The sequence below is a fragment of the Rattus norvegicus genome, chromosome 1 (assembly GCF_036323735.1).
Source record: "Rattus norvegicus strain BN/NHsdMcwi chromosome 1, GRCr8, whole genome shotgun sequence".
NCBI lineage: Eukaryota > Metazoa > Chordata > Mammalia > Rodentia > Muridae > Rattus > Rattus norvegicus.
In genome coordinates, this window is record NC_086019.1 from 257339743 (window position 1) to 257359001 (window position 19259).

The window sequence follows — 19259 nt, forward strand, 5'->3', positions numbered from 1 at the left end:
CTTACAGACAAAAGTTCGCAAAGTCGAGCTAAGTCTACTGAGAAATGACACAGGGACGTTGAGATGAATAAAAGACATGTGAAGAAGCAGGCAAAGGAAAGAAAAGGATAGATAAGAGAAAGAGGAACTGTTTCACCTGTGGTCATGTCCTGATTTTAATGTTGAAGGGATCATGGAAAGGAAGAAAGGCAATTCCAGGTATATAGAAAGGTCCCTTTGTTTTATTGAGCTCAGAATTAGGGATGGGGTGGGGAAGGGCTGAGGTGTAAGCAGAGGGGGAGTGGAGGATCAAGTAACAAGAACATTGTCTAATGCAGAACTATGGTGTTCGCCTGAGAACCGGCAGAGGGCCTTTGGAAGTCTGCTCACTGTGTGTACAAGCCTGGCATTGGGAATGAAAGCACCGGACTAATGCTAAGCTTTATTTGGGAAGCTGATTAGGCTGCACGGGATGAGTTTCTCTCTTACAATAACAGCTGATAGATGCTGCCTATCATTAACATCTCCAGATGTTTACAAGAGGAGCAGGACTTTGCCAGGTAGACAATGAGTGCAACGTGTTCATCCTTCAACTCCTTGTATTGCTATTGTGGGCACAGTCTTGGTGAAATAACGGGGCACATGGCACATCAGGCTGCATTGAATCTTTAGAAGTTACCATGTCCAGGCTAAGACCTTCTGAGCCCCTGAGGAACGAGACATGGGTTTTTTAATCCCGTGATGATGAGCGGGTTGAGAAACTGTGAGCAGTGTCTCTTTGGAGGTAATACTTCCTTGGAGAAGATGTTGGCAAGAACTAACAAGGTAGAAGTGATGATTCCCCACAAAGAGGTCTATCCGGACACACTGATTCCTGGGTGTATAGGTACATGGCCGCGCAGTGTTCGTTATAGCACTGCTTGCAACAGCAGACTTAATTTACTTTTTATTTATATTTTGGGGCATTTTTTAGAAGGAATATTTTGTGTAACCCCAAATGGCCCTAAACTTGGGGTCCAACTGCCCTGGCCTCCGTAGTATTGGAATTAAAGTCCTGCATGATATATAGTAGATTTTTCTTTACACAGGGTCTCATGTATCCTAGGGTGACCTCAAATACTGAGGGCAACCAAGGGGAAATTCTAAGGAACCTGCCATGTCAACATATGAAGCGTTGGGTTTACAAGCAAAAGCCACTATGCCTGGTTTATGTGGTTCTGGGATCAAACCCAAGGATTTCTGCATAGTAGGCAAGAGTTGTGCCTCCCCATCACTGTGATAATCTATTTTTAAAGAAAAAGAAGAAGAAAGAAGAACATAATTTTTTCTTTGTAGATCAATGAGTAAGTGGATGGCGATATAGTCATGAGCAGAAATGCTATACAGCAGTTAAAATGAATGATTATGACTGGGTATGTCAACAAGCAGAGTATCTCAGTGTCTTGTCCTTGGGGGGAGGAAGTAAAGAATAACCTTTGGGATTGCTTTTATTCAAATATAAGGGCATGGAATAGAGAGATAGCCCAGTAAGTTCACATACACAAGAACCTAAGTTCAAAGCTCTACTAACCTCATCAATGGTTGAGTGCGGGGGCATGTGTCTGTAATCCCAGCACTAGGGAGATGGAGAAAGGGGATTCCTGGAGCTCAGTGCACACTCAGCCTAACAAAATAAGTGGGCTTCAAATCAGTGAGAGACCTTATCTTTAAAAATCTGTGGAAAGCAATAGAGGAAGATGCTCAGCATTGACTTCTGCCGTTCACACAGGAACACACACCTCCATTTTTACTCTCCTGTGTACACACCCACACAAACACACGTACACAGCTATAGACCATCCAACATACAAGTGTAAGGACACTCCAAATTATTTGTTGTTTATAAACATAATTATTTTAGTGATTGCCATATGATTGTGGACTCACTGTACTCTCCTGTGTGTTGGAAGTAATTAATGAAAACATATAGAACAAGTAGGAGAAAATGGTGATACACTACATACACACCAAACACAACCCATGGAGTGTTGAACACAGCTGTACTCATCTGAGCTTAGGCTCAGACGTCAAAGCTACATGTCTGTGTACAGCTCACATGGCACCGTTCAGGTCAGCTACTCATCATGCATACTTGCTGGGTATCAGGGAAAGACCGACATTCCATGCATATGTGTCACGGTCATGGTCTCAGTGATTGGAACTTTGGTTTTACGAAGCAGGAGTTCAGATTTGAGGAGCTGACTTCAGTGTGGTGAGATGAGACTGTTCTTCCAAGCAACACCCCTGTGCCCACTGGCAGATGTCTGGAGCCCCAAGATACAGGAAGGCTTGCTTTATTGTCAGAGCAGGTCCTGCAGGCACAGCTGTCCTGGCAACAAGACCAAGTCCTCTCTGCCATCTGCACTCTCCCCAGGCCAAGTGGGCCTACGGAACACTGTGGCCAAGAAGAGATGCCATAGCTGTGCTGGAAAGAACAGAGTCAAGGGTACCTTTGATTCCACATGCTTGTTGGCTCCTTGACGTGCCTTCAATGAGTGGTACTTGCTTCTGTCTACTTGAATGAGCAGAAACTGCCAGAGGCCTGCAGGAGGCTGAGTTGTAGAGAGCATCCTTTGTTGGGAATTCCCTCTCCTCAGCAGCCAACTCTGGAAAAGAGCAAAATCAGTGTGAATCCCTTTGTAGCATGTAGAAAGAGGGCCTGTGCATGGCGCAGAGCATGCTGCCTTTGATGGGGGCTATTTGGATTCTGGAAGGGAGTTTGTTGTGACATCAGCCATGCAGGGAGCCTTGAGGATTTAGCTCCTACAAGATGTTTGCCGTAGATAGGATGGGAAAAGTCACTGGTTGGAAAATAATGTAACACTAGCTTATTGTGATAATAAAATTTAAGGTCCAAAAGCAAGTATAAAATGGTCTGCATTAAATGTCTCATTGTAATAATAGAGTGGTCCTTGGCAAATATCTTCTCTTCATCCATTTGGGTGTAGATCCTTTGAGATGTATTTTAATAAAGCCTTGACCTTGAGCATGTTATCAAGAATCTAACTTGAGCAAGAATCCCAGTTGGTCAGTTTACAGGAATTCCTCCAGCTTTCATGGACTCTGCCATCCCTGGGTAGTAGCTGATACCCTTGGCCAGCATTCAGCAAAAACCTGATTAAGTCTGTTTATCAAGGAACTGCCCTACCTCCTGTGTAATTTCCATCCACTGCTCCTCACCCTGCTTCTCAGCTATCAATCCCAATTTTCCATGTTGCTTTTGGAACCCAGCCAAGTCTCTCTACCTTATGGCAAAATTCCATGGCAGTAGCCCTCATGTTCATTACACTAGTCCTGGGCAGAACTGGCATCTCCATTTTAACAACTGTCAGATGAAGAAGTTTTTGTTATTGTTGTTGTTGTTGTTTTTTTCTCCCTAGGCTTAGAGAAGTGTCTCATCCAAGGCAATGTATCTGCATACACTTCAGATTCAGTTCTAAAATCTGGGTTGATGGCCTGCAAACTCAGTGTCTTTTTCCTATACAGTGCTTATTTTATGTTGAAAGGAATGTAGATCAGGTCATTTAAGAGGTTTTATTTCCATTAATAAAAGCATGCATCTCACAGCCTTTGGATGTCATAATTTGTCTGCTGCATTGTCTTGGAGGATAGTGTTGCTCTGGGTGATAGGCTGATGGGGGGCACTTAACCTTGATTCTAATAGGAGTGAATTACTGGTACTTCTCTGGTACCAAATGCTGCTGGACCTCAGCAATCTGTGACAGTTGTGCCAGCATCCAGAGCATCAGGAAGGATTTCTAGTATGGGAGTATTTCAAGTTATTATTATTAAACCTTAGCAGTTGTCTAAAAACTGGTGAATGGGTTTAGACAAGTTCATTCATCTACTCTCACAAGTAAATACAAAGAAAACCAATACAAACCCCACTTCATGCAGCGCCTGCATTGAACCAGGCATGATACTGGGTAGTGATGATGTTTGAAGTGTTGCTTGCCCACAGAAAGGTAAAGTCAAGGAAGAAGAAATTCTTTAATGAAGATAATGTAGATGAAACAATAGGACAGACACTGAAATTGGAAGGAAAATATACAAAGTGAGTGGAAAACACAAGGAACTATGATGAATTCCCCTGTAGGAAAGTTATAAGGTGGATAGACAGTACTAGGGTTAGATTTGACAGTTGGACCCAGAATTACCAAGGAGAAATAAGTGATGGCTGACCCAGGGAAGATAGTCAAATGTGAGACAGGATTAGGAGTGTTCAGTGAAGCTGGCAAGAAAGGTAATGGCTGATGATGGGCTCGGTAATGACTGTGGAGACCGAATTTCAAAGCCTAAGTTTGGAGAGTGAGTCTGGTCTGTGTGCATGCAGTGGGCATTTGCACTAAAGTGAGAGGTGGACAGACCTGGGTGAGTGGAGAACAATCTACCAGCGGCATGGAGGATAGCTGCCAGGGAAGGTTATACGTGGATCTCTAAGTGGAAAACTGTTATGAACGCAACGCTTGGCTTGACATGCCAAGCGATTGGGTGCTTGGTACATAACTTACTTAGGAGGCAGCATCACAAAGACTCAGAGACAGAGGTGATGTTGAGAGATACAGGCAAAGAGAAAGACCTAGAGTGACTCTCCACACTCTGTGCCATGATCAAGCATGAAAAGCCAGCTTCTTGAGGGACTAATTATGTTACTGTAATTGATTCACATGAGGATATGGTAGCTTAGGATGAGACTTAAAATAGCATATTAGTTTCTTTAGTAAGCATTATATATATATATATATATATATATATATATATATATATATATATATTCCATGTTCTGTACTCATTGTAGAAAGGAGAAATAAAACAAAGACCTCTTAATTTTAATTTAAGTATTTCTCTCCCAGGATCCTCTTGGGCTTCCTCTGTGCCATTATTTCTATATCCTCACAAATGCTTCATGAGCCTGAATTATCCCCATTTCTCAGATAAGAAGCTCGAGACTGCAGCAGGTTTAATGACTTGCCCATAGCATGTAATTAGAGAGCTACAGATCCGGAAAGGAATCAGATCCCTCTATCTTCAGAGATTTTTTTTTCCCCATCGTATAACGGTGTTCAGTGAAGTTCTTTGACCCTGAGGAGCCTACTTTGTAGGTTAGATGGAAGATCATAAAAGAAAGAGTCACAACACCCTTAATGAGTTAGAAAAGAGGTGAACAGAATGTGCTTTGGAGTGTGTAGGACAGGGAAATGCATGCTGGCCTATTTTAAGAGGAATTGTAAGTGGTTTAGAGGAAGAAGGGTAGAAAAGCCTGATGGAGAACACTCTTAAAGGTCATCACACAGGCTTCTCAGGCTAAGTTAGCTGCGAGCCAAAGCAGACCCAGGTTAGAGTCTGAGACTAGAAAAAGTCTCTACTGTCAGGATGCCAGAGTCAATGGGAGCTGTAGAGATGGAGACCGAGAACTGAGCTTAAGAGGCACAATGCCTCACAGTCATCATGTCAACTGAGGACAGAGAAAGTAAATTGACTTCTAGAACCTTCAATAGCCTATGCGGGAGGTGTCTCAAGGCTAACCAAGGACGTGCTGGAGCATGGGAGGAGAAAGACTGATGATAGTGATTGTGTGAAAAGGAAGAGAGATGTGTATAAGGTTGCAACCGTGACTTGAGAGAGTGTGATAGGGAATCTGGCCTCAGGAATCCTACTGTTTGACCCGTTCTTTCCATTCTCTGGTATGGAAGAGGAGGAAGGCCAGCACAGAAGATAAGCCAATGGGTTGATAACCCAGTGGGTCCATAGGCCAATGGGTGAATAAGCCAGTGAGTCCATAGGCCAATGGGTGAATAACCCAGTGGGTCCATAGGCCAATGGGTTGATAACCCAGTGGGTCCATAGGCCAATGGGTGAATAAGCCAGTGAGTCCATAGGCCAATGGGTGAATAAGCCAGTGGGTCCATAGGCCAATGGGTGAATAACCCAGTGGGTCCATAGGCCAATGGGTGAATAAGCCAGTGAGTCCATAGGCCAATGGGTGAATAAGCCAGTGGGTCTATAAGCCAATGGGTGAATAAGCCAGTGGGTCCATAGGCCAATGGGTTGATAACCCAGTGGGTCCATAGGCCAATGGGTTGATAACCCAGTGAGTCCATAGGCCAATGGGTTGATAACCCAGTGGGTCCATAGGCCAATGGGTGAATAAGCCAGTGAGTCCATAGGCCAATGGGTGAATAAGCCAGTGGGTCCATAGGCCAATGGGTTGATAACCCAGTGGGTCCATAGGCCAATGGGTGAATAAGCCAGTGAGTCCATAGGCCAATGGGTGAATAAGCCAGTGAGTCCATAGGCCAATGGGTGAATAACCCAGTGAGTCCATAGGCCAATGGGTGAATAAGCCAGTGAATCCATAGGCCAATGGGTTGATAACCCAGTGAGTCCATAGGCCAATGGGTGAATAAGCCAGTGAGTCCATAGGCCAATGGGTGAATAAGCCAGTGAGTCCATAGGCCAATGGGTGAGTAACCCAGTGGGTCCATAGGCCAATGGGTGAATAAGCCAGTGGGTCCATAGGCCAATGGGTTGATAACCCAGTGGGTCCATAGGCCAATGGGTTGATAACCCAGTGGGTCCATAGGCCAATGGGTGAATAAGCCAGTGGGTCCATAGGCCAATGGGTTGATAACCCAGTGGGTCCATAGGCCAATGGGTGAATAAGCCAGTGGGTCCATAGGCCAATGGGTTGATAACCCAGTGGGTCCATAGACCAATGGGTTGATAACCCAGTGGGTCCATAGGCCAATGGGTGAATAAGCCAGTGGGTCCATAGGCCAATGGGTTGATAACCCAGTGGGTCCATAGGCCAATGGGTTGATAACCCAGTGGGTCAATAGGCCAATGGGTGAATAAGCCAGTGAGTCCATAGGCCAATGGGTGAATAAGCCAGTGAGTCCATAGGCCAATGGATTAACTACTTTGTCCTTTAAGCCTTTCTTTGGCTTTTGTATCTGGTCAACCTGCTAGAAATGAGGGGAAGGGATGATCATGTAGCTAATAGTACCACAGTCAGAATGAAATGACTTCAACCAGTTCAATGAAAAATTTTTTTTGATCTGTGATATACTCTTGTAAGACAGAATCTCTACGTGGTGTTGTCTCCTTTAACCTAGAATGCTCTTGACCAATTCCTGGCCACGGACAACTCTTTTGTTTCAGGTTCAGTGGAAGGGATGTGAAGTTGGCTGTAGTGTAGGAAAATCCCACCATCGCCCCATTGGAAAACCCTAGCATCTCCCTTTGTGGGTCACACTCACAGTATACTACTGAGTGTTGGATGGATTGGAGCACTTGTGCCCTGCCCAGTGCCACATTCAGAGCCACTGGGCAAGCTGCGTGGGAGGTGAACAATCTCCAGCAGCTTCCTTCTCCACAGACTTTCACAAACGGTAGAAAGTAGGTCTCTGAGGAAGGCTGGGAGCAAAGAAAAGCACGGTTAGAAGGAAGAAGACGCATTAGTCTAATTGCTCTTCTAAAACTAATGGGGCTTTTTATCTCTGAAGAACACTTTCAAGCACTCATGTGACTTGGTAACAAAGATGTGGGTTGGGGAGGAAGGATCCTGGCTCCCCTTAAATGAAGTACCTCATTTGATGACATTATCTCTCCCCTTCTTCCCCCCCCCTTTTACTGCAGGTCAGTAGATTATGGTGCCACCTATGAAAAGCTAAATGACAAAGTGGGCTTGAAGACCGTCCTCAGTTACCTCTATGTCAACCCCACCAACAAGAGGAAGGTAAGAGAAGGGCTCTTCCTCTATCTCCTTTCTAAGTAGCAATGTGGCTTGGGGCCACGAACTAAGAACAAACACAGCAGTTATTGTTCTAACTGTGGAGGGCACACCCCTTAAGCAGTCTGTGATCCTAACAAGGGCCTTTATAGTATTAATAATAATTTAAAATGATGGGAACAGCACTCCCATGAGATTATGTTGCTGTGCATAGGATTCCTCTGTGCCTGCATGGTCCTGACTACTTTCCCACGTCTTACCTATACTCACAGTGAACATGTTGGCTAGAAATCATTACTGCCGCACTATTGAGGAAAAGACAAACTCAGAGAGACTAACACTCTAGTTTGAACCTCCTTCAAGCTAGAATCTGAAGCTCATTTTTCTGTAGCTTCCTTCTTGCCTTTTACTGGTGTGTGGAGACTGCAGTTTATTCACAGGAATCCCTTCCACATAAGGCAGAGAAGTGGTTTCCGGATTCTTCAACGTGAGCTCAAGGTGCTTCAGAGGTAGCGGGCTGCCCTTTCTCCAGCAGCTTCTCGATTCTCTGTTTTCCTCTTCACTGTCAGCCAGGATGAGATCAAAGGAGGTCAGACTTTTATCATGAAGACCTATGCGGAGGCTGGGGTCTGAGTTCCATGAAATGGCAGATGGCTCTAAGAAACAAATACTGTACAGTGTATTGGATTTAGAAAGATGTGATTTATCCCCACTGGAAAAGCTCCACTGTTGAGAGACTTAGGTGGATCGGAACCAAAATGAAGATAAGGTCATTTCAATATCTCTAAAACTCTAAGTTTTCCTCTCATAATTCAGTTTTCATCCTTCAGCGCCTTTGCAAAGCCCTGTCTTTTCCCCCAGTAGACTCAGGAATGAGCTTCTGCTGGTTGTGGAGAAGTAAGGACCTCTGAGTCTAACATGACAGTCTCGGATCTCAGGAATGAGCTTCTATTTACCATGCAGACCTTCCGGTCTCTGACAGTAGCTTGATAGCATCAACTGTGGTTACCATGAGTGTTTATGCTGCCTGACATATCCTAACACAGTCTCACTTCTTCTCATTACACTTTCTCTAATGACCCTGGAAGAAGAGGAAACTCAAATTCTGGCTTCTGCCTCAGCTTTTGTGATACAGAAGTTCAGGAATCCTAAGAATTCTCCTACCTTTAGAGGATGGCCAAGAGCTGAAGCCTCCATTATGGGAAGAAATATTACCTCCATTTGCCCTTCTCAGACATGACTTCAGGTCTGGGACTGACTGGGGAAATGTCTCAGATTTTATTGTTAGTAAATACGAGTTAGTCCCGTTTCATTGACTGCCAAGAAATATTGCTAAAGTATATGAATTCCCATGTTGGGGGCACTTCTTGGAAAATGGTTAAAATGCAGGTTTTTTCTCACTCTGGTCAGGGAAAGACAAAGGACAATTTCATAGGCTTGTTTTTGAAGTGAAAAATAGAATAAATTAACATTTGTAGGAGTCTTTTATGATCCTTCAGATTTCTATCCAAGGATGGAGAAGATTGTGTTTTCTTTCATTGCTACTATTTGACTTTGATTATACTTGGGGCCCCTAGTCACCAGACACAAAGACATTGCACATGGTGATGTGTCTTCCCCAGAATATTTACTTTTAGGGAAGTCTCTCGTCTTTATTCACCAACACAAGAGAACAAGTCGATATAAAGGTATACATTCGTTCATTTCTCTGTGCATCTTGAACTCTGTACCATTAGTATGACCTTGAACCGTTTATTTTTTTTAACTTTTCTGACCCCTTTTAAAATATGTCTAGAATTTAAACCTGTCATTGCCTGGATTCTCTCCCCAGCTTGCGTGAAGCAAGATTCTTTTGATTCTCCCAGTTCCCAAGTTATCTGCAGCTCTCCTGCTCATTGGCAGGAGGCTCCAGCAGGTTTTGTAGTTAATCTCATGGAAGCCCTTGCTTTTCACCTAATGAGTTATTTATTTAACAGATGGCCACTGCTTTCCTTGGAGGCTGTGAATCCATCAGATGAGATCCTTTGCTCCCGGCAAAACTGTAAATTGTGCTTTTATTTATATAGTTGCTCATAAAAGTAACCATTGGCTTTTAATTTTGTCGATGCATTTTTTTTTCCTTTGAGGACAAAACATTCTCCAAATCTTCATAGTTAATAAACCATTAGGCTAATAGCAGAAGTGTTTGTGTGTGCACAGTTGCCTTCTCAATAACACTCTTAGGCAGCGACAACTGGACCTACAGTGCTAACCTTCTCACGGGAAGCTTTATCTACAGTGTCCTCTCTCAACCTCGAAGCTCCTTAGAAAGCAAGTAAGAGAGCAGAGCGGACTCTGATCAGTTTTTCTAAGGCTTCACTACCAGGAATGATGGATCTGTACTTAACACCCTGAGGGGAATGTTTTGGGGCTAAGGCTTAAGGAAGTTGGACCTGAGGTTTATAGTAGAGATTTTCTTACAGACTGTGTGTGCATAGGATGCTGTCATATCATCTAGCAGGGGTTATAATTCTAAGTGAGCACATTGATAAGAGATGCCGAGAACTTCTCTCATTGTCCCCAGACAATGCGGCATCAGAACCATTTTAATGACCTTGACCTACTCCTATGACATTTGATATGAATTCTGTCTCTCTGGACACTGACTGTAAATAGTTCATTGCCTGGTTTTGACTACGGTCAGGTAGTCCACTATTGCAGGATGTCTCTGCTTCTGGCGCTGGAAGATGAAGAGCAGTTGCTTAGCTCTGGGAACAGGAGTCCGGCAGGCTTGTCCCACTGGAGTAGAGGCTCTGTTATTGTGGGGGCTGTTGAGTGCCAGCTTTTGGCTTCCTGTTCCCATTACAGGAAATAAACATCCCTGGGTCCTCAGAATTTATTATTGTCACATAAGTCTTGTCCTCAGGCCCCTGCAGAGTGGCAAATGTCACCGTCAAAGCTGTTTCCCAGACCTGTGTTTTGTCCAGTCTGGCTGATGGCTGAGTATGTCCGAGCCAGAGAAGCTTCATTCCCATCCGTGATTCTATCTGAGAAATCATCTTCGAGTGGACAGGGAATTGTAAGCACGTTGTAGTCTAATTGCTCTGGCTCAAAAGCCACTGCCACCTGCAGCTTTAGAGACAATGTTGGGAATGGTAAGGATACTACACAGGTCTGACTGCTGGGGAATGTGACTGAATCCCTGAAGTGTGACAGTGGGTCGGCCGTGTGTGTGTGTGTGTGTGTGTGTGTGTGTGTGTGTGTCTGTATGTATGTGTGTGTGTCTGTGTATATATCTGTGTGTGTGTCTGTGTGTGCATGTGTATGTCTGTGTGTGCATGTGTGTGTCTGTGTGTCTGTGTGTGTCTCTGTGTGTATGTGTGTGTGTCTGTGTACATATCTGTGTGTGTGTCTGTGTGTGTCTGTGTGTATATCTGTGTGTGTGTATATTGTGTGTATGTGTGTCTGTGTCTGTGTGTCTGTGTCTGTGTGTGTATGTGTGTGTGTGCATATGTGTGTGTCTCTGTGTGTGTGTTTGTATGTATCTGTGTGTCTGTGTATGTTTGTATGTATCTGTGTGTGTCTGTGTGTGTGTCTGTGTGTGTGTCTCTGTGTGTGTCTGTGTGTATGTATGTGAGTGTGCGTATGTGTGTGTCTGTGTGTGTCTATGTGTGTCTGTGTCTGTGTGTGTCTGTATCTGTCTGCCTATTTCTGTGTGTGTCTCTCTGTGTGTGTTTGTATGTATCTGTGTGTCTGTGTGTGTGTCTGTGTCTGTCTGTATCTGTGTGTATATGTGTGAGTGTGTGTATGTGTCTCTGTGTGTGTGTGCATATGTGTGTCTCTGTGTGTGTGTCTGTGTGTGTGTTTGTATGTATCTGTGTGTCTGCGTGTGTCTCTCTGTGTGTGTCTGTTTTTGTGTGTGTCTGTATCTGTGTGTGTGTGTGTGTGTGTGTGTGTGTGTATGTGTTGGATATGACATCAGAATAGAAACATGGCTTCCATATAAGTCTGATAGCTTTAACTTTGTTGAACAGATGAGGAAACTAAGGCTTCAGCAAGTGCCAACTTAGTTTGGTGAAATGGCCCATAAGAGGTGTCTGTGTCTCGATTTTCTTCTCTCTGCCCATGGAGCTCAGCTGGCATTGCCACAGATACAGAGCTCAAGAGAGTTGCAGTTGTCACACTATCAGAAGAACCTGGGATTACCTGAGGTTTTCTGCTCATTAGTATTGGAGAACTAGCAGTTGCTGAGATGTGGAGAGGTGTGTTAGATGCTCCATTCTTAATTGATTTGCCAGTGAGAAGGATAATTACTTCCAGACTGCACTGCAGAAATGCAGTGGGAATTGCCAGTCAGATTTTTCTGATGAGCATGCTGTCTCTGTTAAGTTGCTGAAGAGGCATTGTATGCACCACCAACAGGTTGCACAGGCCCATGCCATTCTCCAGGTGCAGCAGCATAAACCTGAGCCATCTCTGTACAAGACAGAAAATGAAATTTAGGACCATAAGATTTCTGCTTTCCCTGACCCTGGATAGCATTGGGGGAGGGGGAAAGTAAGCAGTGGGGTAACACACCTGCAGCTCACTGATATTAGCATCTCTTATGCTAGAATAATCCAGAAAGCAATGGATGTGTCAAAGCAGCTTGTTGTTGTGAGGCAATCTGTTAAGTGTCTGCCTATCTCTAAGCCAAGTGTCTGGGGAGGAAGAGTTCATGATTGTAAAGAAGATGCACTCGTGCCAAATATGTCCAATGTGTACACAGATTCAGAGATGCAAACTCCTGTGCATGCAGAGGTCAGCAGGGCACTGGCCAGGTAGCATTGGTTGATTGATTCCTCCAATTCCTCCAGTGTTCTAGATGACTGTCATCCTAGGACAACAGGAGCCCGAGTAGTCAGAGATGGTTAACATACTCTTTCTTTTTCAATTAGATTTTCATAAGAGATTTTCTCTATAGATTTTCACTTGAAATCTTTCTGGAGATAATTTTAGATGATGCAGAGCTCAAGGTTTGAAGGGGCAGGATGAACCAAAGTTGCCTTCAATCATTATGCAATAGGATGAGAAAGGCCACATGTGGAAAGTTGGTGTTGGCAAAATGGCCTTTGGGGGTAAAGGATAACACTTAGACCAACTGCGAGAGCCGGCACTGGCTGTTACCAGCATCATTCCAGATGGGAAGCTGGGCTTCTGTAGAGCCCCACTGCCTGACCACACTTCTAATGGGGATCAAGGCTGATACCACTTTCACTGTTGGCTGCTGTGAGATCTTGGACTGGACATGACCTGCAGAAGCCTGGCTATTTGGAAAACCCCAGTTGTGCCTCTTACACAGGGTGTACCACCACCTTCTCCTCAGACTCAAAACCGAACCAGCCTACTTCCCGAGTGAGATTGATTGCTAGGCTGGGGGAGAGAAATGGCTCCACCCCTGTTCATTCTCAGTCTCCTTGTTCCTCTTGTCTCATAAATGAACACAGTTACTAGACGGTTAGAGTGGTGGGTCAGGAGAAATGTTTAGGGACAATAATATGTGAAGGGAGGAGTGAAGAATTAAAAAGATGCACGTTTGCTTGATGAGTCCGACCTTTCATCTTCTTGCTGAAACCAGGTAACACCACTATGGCCCCCTCACCACGGGGTAAGGAACCCCAAGGAAGGAGTCCACTGTAAGGAAAGATGGTGGCTTCTAAGCTCCTGTCTTCCTTTGAGATTTTGGCTGAGTGTAAGTGTGCTTTGACTCAACTAATCACTTAAAGAAAAAAGAACCCAGAATAATTCTTGGAAATTCATTCTTTAGTCACAAAGTCCCTCTCTCAGCAAATGCAGGTATGTGGTTCCCTGTATAAATTACTGCAGCGTGCTGTAGCCAAGAATTTATTTACAGGCTCATTAAGACGATTGGTGTTTTTTCTTTTGCATTTTATTTGGAAATGGGAAGGATATAAACCCATCGCTTGGCTTTTCTCCAAAGTGCCCTTTAGGTTTTCTTAACAACTATATTAGCTTCTTAAAAATAAAAAATATAATGTCAGTGACATTATCCAGCTGTTTAAGAGGAATAACAAAATTAGCTACTTACTACACTTCATGAGAGATTTATGTTTGTCCACTCTCTTTGTAAATTTGATTTTTATTGCTTTGAGGTTTTCATGTGTGTGTTGAGGATTTCAACAAAGTTGCCAGGGTTCAGAGCTAAGGGAAGTGGGGTTGTCTTTTCTTCTGTGTAATGTTAGTTTGGGCGGCAACCAGGATTGAAAAGAAGCTTGTGTTTCTGGGTGGTGCATGGGAGGATGGTCCTGTTTACTTGCTTGGATCATCTGAGCATCCCAGATGCTCAACCACACCATGAGAAGAGATCTTATTCTAGCGAATTGTCCACCAAGGGCATAGGACCAAGTTGGAACCGGAAGCAGGAAGATAAAAGGCAAACCAGAAGGAGAGAACATGGAACTTCAGCTTAGGGGAGAGGATGATGTGACAGACATCTTGGATGGCAACTGGAAGCTAAGGATTTTGTGCCTTGAAGGCTTTAAAAAGAAGGTAATGTCTCTCCATCTGGGCTAAAACAGAGGGCTGGAGACATGGCTTAGCATTCTGAGCAGTCGCTGTTTATCCAAAGGACCAGAGGTGTATTCCCTGTACCTGCCACATCTGGCAGTTTACCGCCCTCTATAACTCCAGTTCCAGGAGACCCAGCACCCTTTTCTGGCCTCTGTGGGGGACCTGCACACGTTACATACAAACATACTGCCACCCCCAATTATTTTTTTTAAAAAAATAATGATTCTTTTGCAAATAGAATGAAATGTGATGTTCATATGGGAGGAGCCTGACATAATCAGAGGCTGTAGGAGGTAGAGGCAAAAACTGGAAGTACGTTTGGAATTTAGAGGAAGTGAAAGACTGGACAATTAAATATGGAAATAGAGGCAGAGAGCACCAACAGATGTACTGGGGTTTGAAGCTGCAAGTTGAGAGAGAGAGAGAGAAGATATTTTGCTTGCCCGCCACCCACCTCCCATGGCTCAGGAGTACAGTTAGTACCAATCATTGAAGAATTTAAGAGCTGCGGCAGCTTCCAGAAATAGCTCCCCCATAAGAACTGTGTTAGGAAGGCTGGAGCCATGACTCTTGGACCAATGTGGTAACTGATTGGAGACATTACAATTATCTTCTCTGCTGCCCAGCCCTCCACGACCTCCAGGGTGTGCTTTCTGAGCGTCACAAACAACAAAGGTGTTAGCAGGGATCTCAGGAGCAGGAGGCCGAGTTCATCCTGGCATTGTGGTGCACAGTAATATAGAAAATGCATCTCACTGCCCTCGAGCTACATAGAGTTACAAAAACAACCCTGAGCACCAGGAGGGAAAGGAGTGACTTTTATTTTATTTCTCCCTGGGTGAACCCAGCCAAGTGAAGTGGTTGCTGCTGCTCGCATGTGTGCTCCTCTTGCCACTGGCCTGCACTTGCGTTACTCACCCAAGGACAGAATAACAGAAGATGTTATGTAGAACACATTCTGCTGGTGAATGTGGCCAGGTGTGAGGGGGTGAGTCCTGTGAGCGCTGGGTGAGCCAAGTTTCTCGGGCACAGCTTCAGAGTTAGGGAGTCTGTATCCCCTAGGTTGGGGTCTGAGCTGGTAGTGCAGATGGACACGCTGGCCAGCTGGACAAATAGAAGTTTGTACTCATATTAGCGACCCTAGGAGCCCTATCCTGAGTGCAGATACATCAGCCCTGCCATCTCACAGCACAAGTCTAACTCTGAGAAATGGCTCAGGCTCCTTTATGGTGACCAAACATGGGGAAGAGTTGATCCAGCAAGGGCAGAGGTATGAGAGATGTCCAGGACTGTCTCCTGGCTAAGCTGTTAAACATAGAGAAGGCAGTGGTTCGACTAGAACATCTTCTCCCCTAGACCCAGAAAGGCCACTGGATGGCGTCAAGGAAAGAGATTCAAGTGCAGCCCATGCTCTTCTTGCTGTGTGACCTTAAATGTTTTATTTAATTTCTTGAAGCCTCTGTTTTTGCATCTATAAGGGTGCTGGCAGCATGATTTTTTTCAAAGTAGCTTTAAGAACTGAATGACAGTGTATGCTCGCAGAGGGCCTGCTGCAAAGCAGGGGCGCCATAGTTTACCTTTCTTTCCTCCAGCTAAATGAGCTCTTTGACCTTTCCTTTTGCTCAGCGATATCCTCCAGCTCCGAGGTGCTCTCTGTCTGTGTAGCATATTTCTATCCTGGGAGAAGAAATCTATGCCTTTCTCAATGTAGCTTTAGGCAAAGTCCTTTCAAGTTCTATAACAAAAAGTTCTTTTCTCTGTGTTCCTTCTGCTTCTCACCCTGTCCCCTCTTTCATCAATCACCCCGTGGGTCGTATGTCATTTAATGAAGTAGAAGTTTAAATTAATGTTTTAGCAGCTCTGACAAGTATATACCAGGCATTTCCACCCTTCATTTCCTAATTCCTAGTTGACGAGGAGAGCTACCCAGAGCATGAACTCATATTCTGGTCTGTCTGATTCAGGGCTTCAGACTGCTCCTCCATCACTGTGCCCTCCGCCAAACTCTCCCCAATCCTCCCTCACTGTGTGGCCCCTCCACCAACTCGACCTCCAACTGTGCAGACAAATGTCAGATACCTTCTTGACTACTGTTTGGCTCCTCTGACACTATGTGTCTATAGATCTTTCTGTGGAGCCGGAGTTGTGCGCATTGACAGCTTAGACCTCACACTGGCAGATGTTCTTAAGGTCAGTGTTCATTTGGAAGTAAGAGCTAGGAGAGAGCTAGTGGACCCAAATCTGAAGGGTTTGATTATACAAGGGGTTACTGGCCAGACATCAGGAACAGAGATTGGGTTCTGATTGGACATTAGAAAGGAGAATGATCACTAGTGCTTATTTTGCATTTTAGTCACATAAAAACAATCAGATTTTTTTCTTATTCATGCTTCTAATGCAATTGATGAAAAAACTGAGTCCCAGTAAGAGGAGAAACTAATCATGCCTTCCTAGCCACTTCAGTGAAGAACTGGTTTTAGTGACTCTCAGAGTGCCAAGAAATTACCCAGAAATTACCGGTGCATGGCACCGGTAGACCCATTCAGGCACTGTGCTAAGGGAAAAACAGCTGAGGGTTGGCAGTGATGTGAGCTTAGAAATCCTAGAGTTTCAGGGCACTGGTCTTAGGAGAGTTCAGGTCAAGCCTTCAGGCCAGGGTAACTGTAGAGGAGAACTTGCCCGCGGGCACGTGGTTGCTACATCAAATCCACAAGACCAAGTGGAATCAGAATAGCCAGATGCAGCAAGATCAGAAGAGAGCTTGAGTCAAAATTTAATAGTGGGAAACACTCCAAATAAGGGAGCATTTGCTTACATTTGAAAAGCAGGATGAGGTACCAGACAGAAACGCGAACATCAAGTAAGACAGTAGAAATTCTAGAACCTAATTGGGACGTAACGTGTAAAACAGAACAAGTCTAGGATTCAATATTAGTAAATGGAAGGTTAGTTTCTTTTCTCTTTACAGCACCTTTGCCTGTAGGGATGCTATCAGAGGGACACTTGGCTGATTAATAAAATAGCCAGGCTGGGCTAGACAAGGACAGGCACATAAGAAGAGTAGCAGAGAGATAGGATGCAATTATCCAAAGTGGTCTTTGGCCTGAACCTCTGGTCTTCCATCATCCGGGAAGAGGTGATGGCAGCAGATATATGCAGGAAAGATTTTTCCGACTGCACTCTGAACCTTCAGAAGAGCGAGCTGATGTCAGAGCAGAGTTTAGCAGAGGCTGGTTGGAAACTGGGTATGGAAAAATGAACTTCTGGCTTCCTGGTCTCAGCCTCTCCACTTTGATCCCAATTCACAGAACATTAGCATTCGAGACCTCAAGGGAGGACAGGCTTGCAGACAGAAGGCTGTAAAAAGTTATTTCTCTGTGAAGATTTTTCTCAACATTAATAGCTTCTTGATGTGGCTGTCTGGAAACCTGTCTTACTTCAGCTGGACTCTATGCCAATTGCAAATGGTTTAGAGCCCTCCACATCACCTCACTTCTTGAGTGGCTATAAAAGATCATTTCTCTTTGGTCTCATAGCTGGTTGCATGGGAGACTATCTGTGTTGAATCTGCCCTAGAGGATTAAGGAAGGAGCTTGAGACTTGAAGCATCAACCCTAGACAACCAGGGCATATGAAGAGTAAAGATTCATGCAAATCTGATCTTTGCAGTGATAGTGCAGACAGGACTCATCTTCAGGAACCACCACTTTGATCATGCAAGTCCTTGTTTAGGAACCTTCCATAGGATCCCCAATAAAAGAAGACGCCAATGCTTTTACTTGTAGAGCCTGAGGTCCTAAGTGTAGCTGTCCAGGTCTGAACTTGCCCTATTTAGCCATATCTCTTCTATTATCTGGGAAAAGTTTTAGTTGTTTAAAACGAGAGCATTTTGTAAACATGGATATTCTTCCTGCCTCCCTATATTAGCTGCCATGTTTTAGCTCTATGACATACAGAAAACTCTACCTCTATTCCCGAAAGGCAGAAAGTTGACTGACTACCTTGTGTGATAAAATTTCAAGTCTAAAGCTCCACTTTGAATTCTCTGAATCAGTGACATCATCTAGGACACAGTTCTTTATATCTTTCTTCTCTGGTATCTAGAACTGTCCTCTGTCTATGTCCCCAGGAAAATTTCCCTGTCTTGAATGACAGGATTTTTGACAGAGATTCTAATGTCATGCCCAGATAAGAAGATATCCAGAAGTGTGACACAAGGTGTTTTGAATAAGGAGATATCCCTCAGCAGCCCACAGCTCCCAGCATTGCATTGTGTTAGTGTGTTACCATTTAGATCGGCCAGCTCAGGGTAAACTGTGTGTTGTTCAGACCCATCCCACACGGAGGGCAAAGCCAAAATAACATAGGTATTCTATACCAAGAAGGAGAGGCGTAGCAAAGTAACACAGTCCGCCACACTGCCTCATGGGATCTTTTGAGTATCACATGAGATAAACCGTGTACGTTTATCACCTTCCTTATTTCCCATCTTTCCTGCCTTTGTGCCTTGACTCTCACAGGGAACTGCTTAGTCCACGTAGCAAGAGCATACTTCTGTTCCCACAGTTAGCATAACCATTCCAAGACGTCTTCCTGACACTTCAGGATCCAATCTCACCTGAAAGGCTAGGTAGAATTCTAGACCCAACTTGTGAACTCATATAGCTGTAAATGGGCTGATTGTTTTAGATAATGTAAGAAGATTTAAAAAAGAATCCAGACTCTCAGATCCTACCTATCCCATGCTTCGTTTTCTTGCTCTCCATGTTGTGACAGTGCAGTCTGGAGAAGGCTGGAGGTGCTGATTAGCCCCAGCTTCTGGGGGCTGCCACTCCAAACTGGGTCACATAATGAAGCTGAGAGTTGGGAAATTTGTCCTAAGGTGAGATTTCGTCATATAGGTTGGTCACAAGCTTAATTCAGAATCGAGCGTGCAGTAGATGTCTTCCCGCAGCATGCT

At 44.4% G+C, this 19259-nt stretch overlaps 1 protein-coding gene across 1 annotated transcript in view; it reads left to right on the plus strand.

The window, feature by feature from the left end:
• Sorcs3 (sortilin-related VPS10 domain containing receptor 3) overlaps nt 1-19259 on the plus strand; it is a 634818-nt gene that overhangs the window by 299301 nt on the left and 316258 nt on the right. The window contains exon 3 of the mRNA NM_001106367.3: nt 7657-7756. Within this exon, the coding sequence (NP_001099837.2) occupies nt 7657-7756 (100 nt within the window). The remainder of the gene's footprint in view (nt 1-7656; nt 7757-19259) is intronic.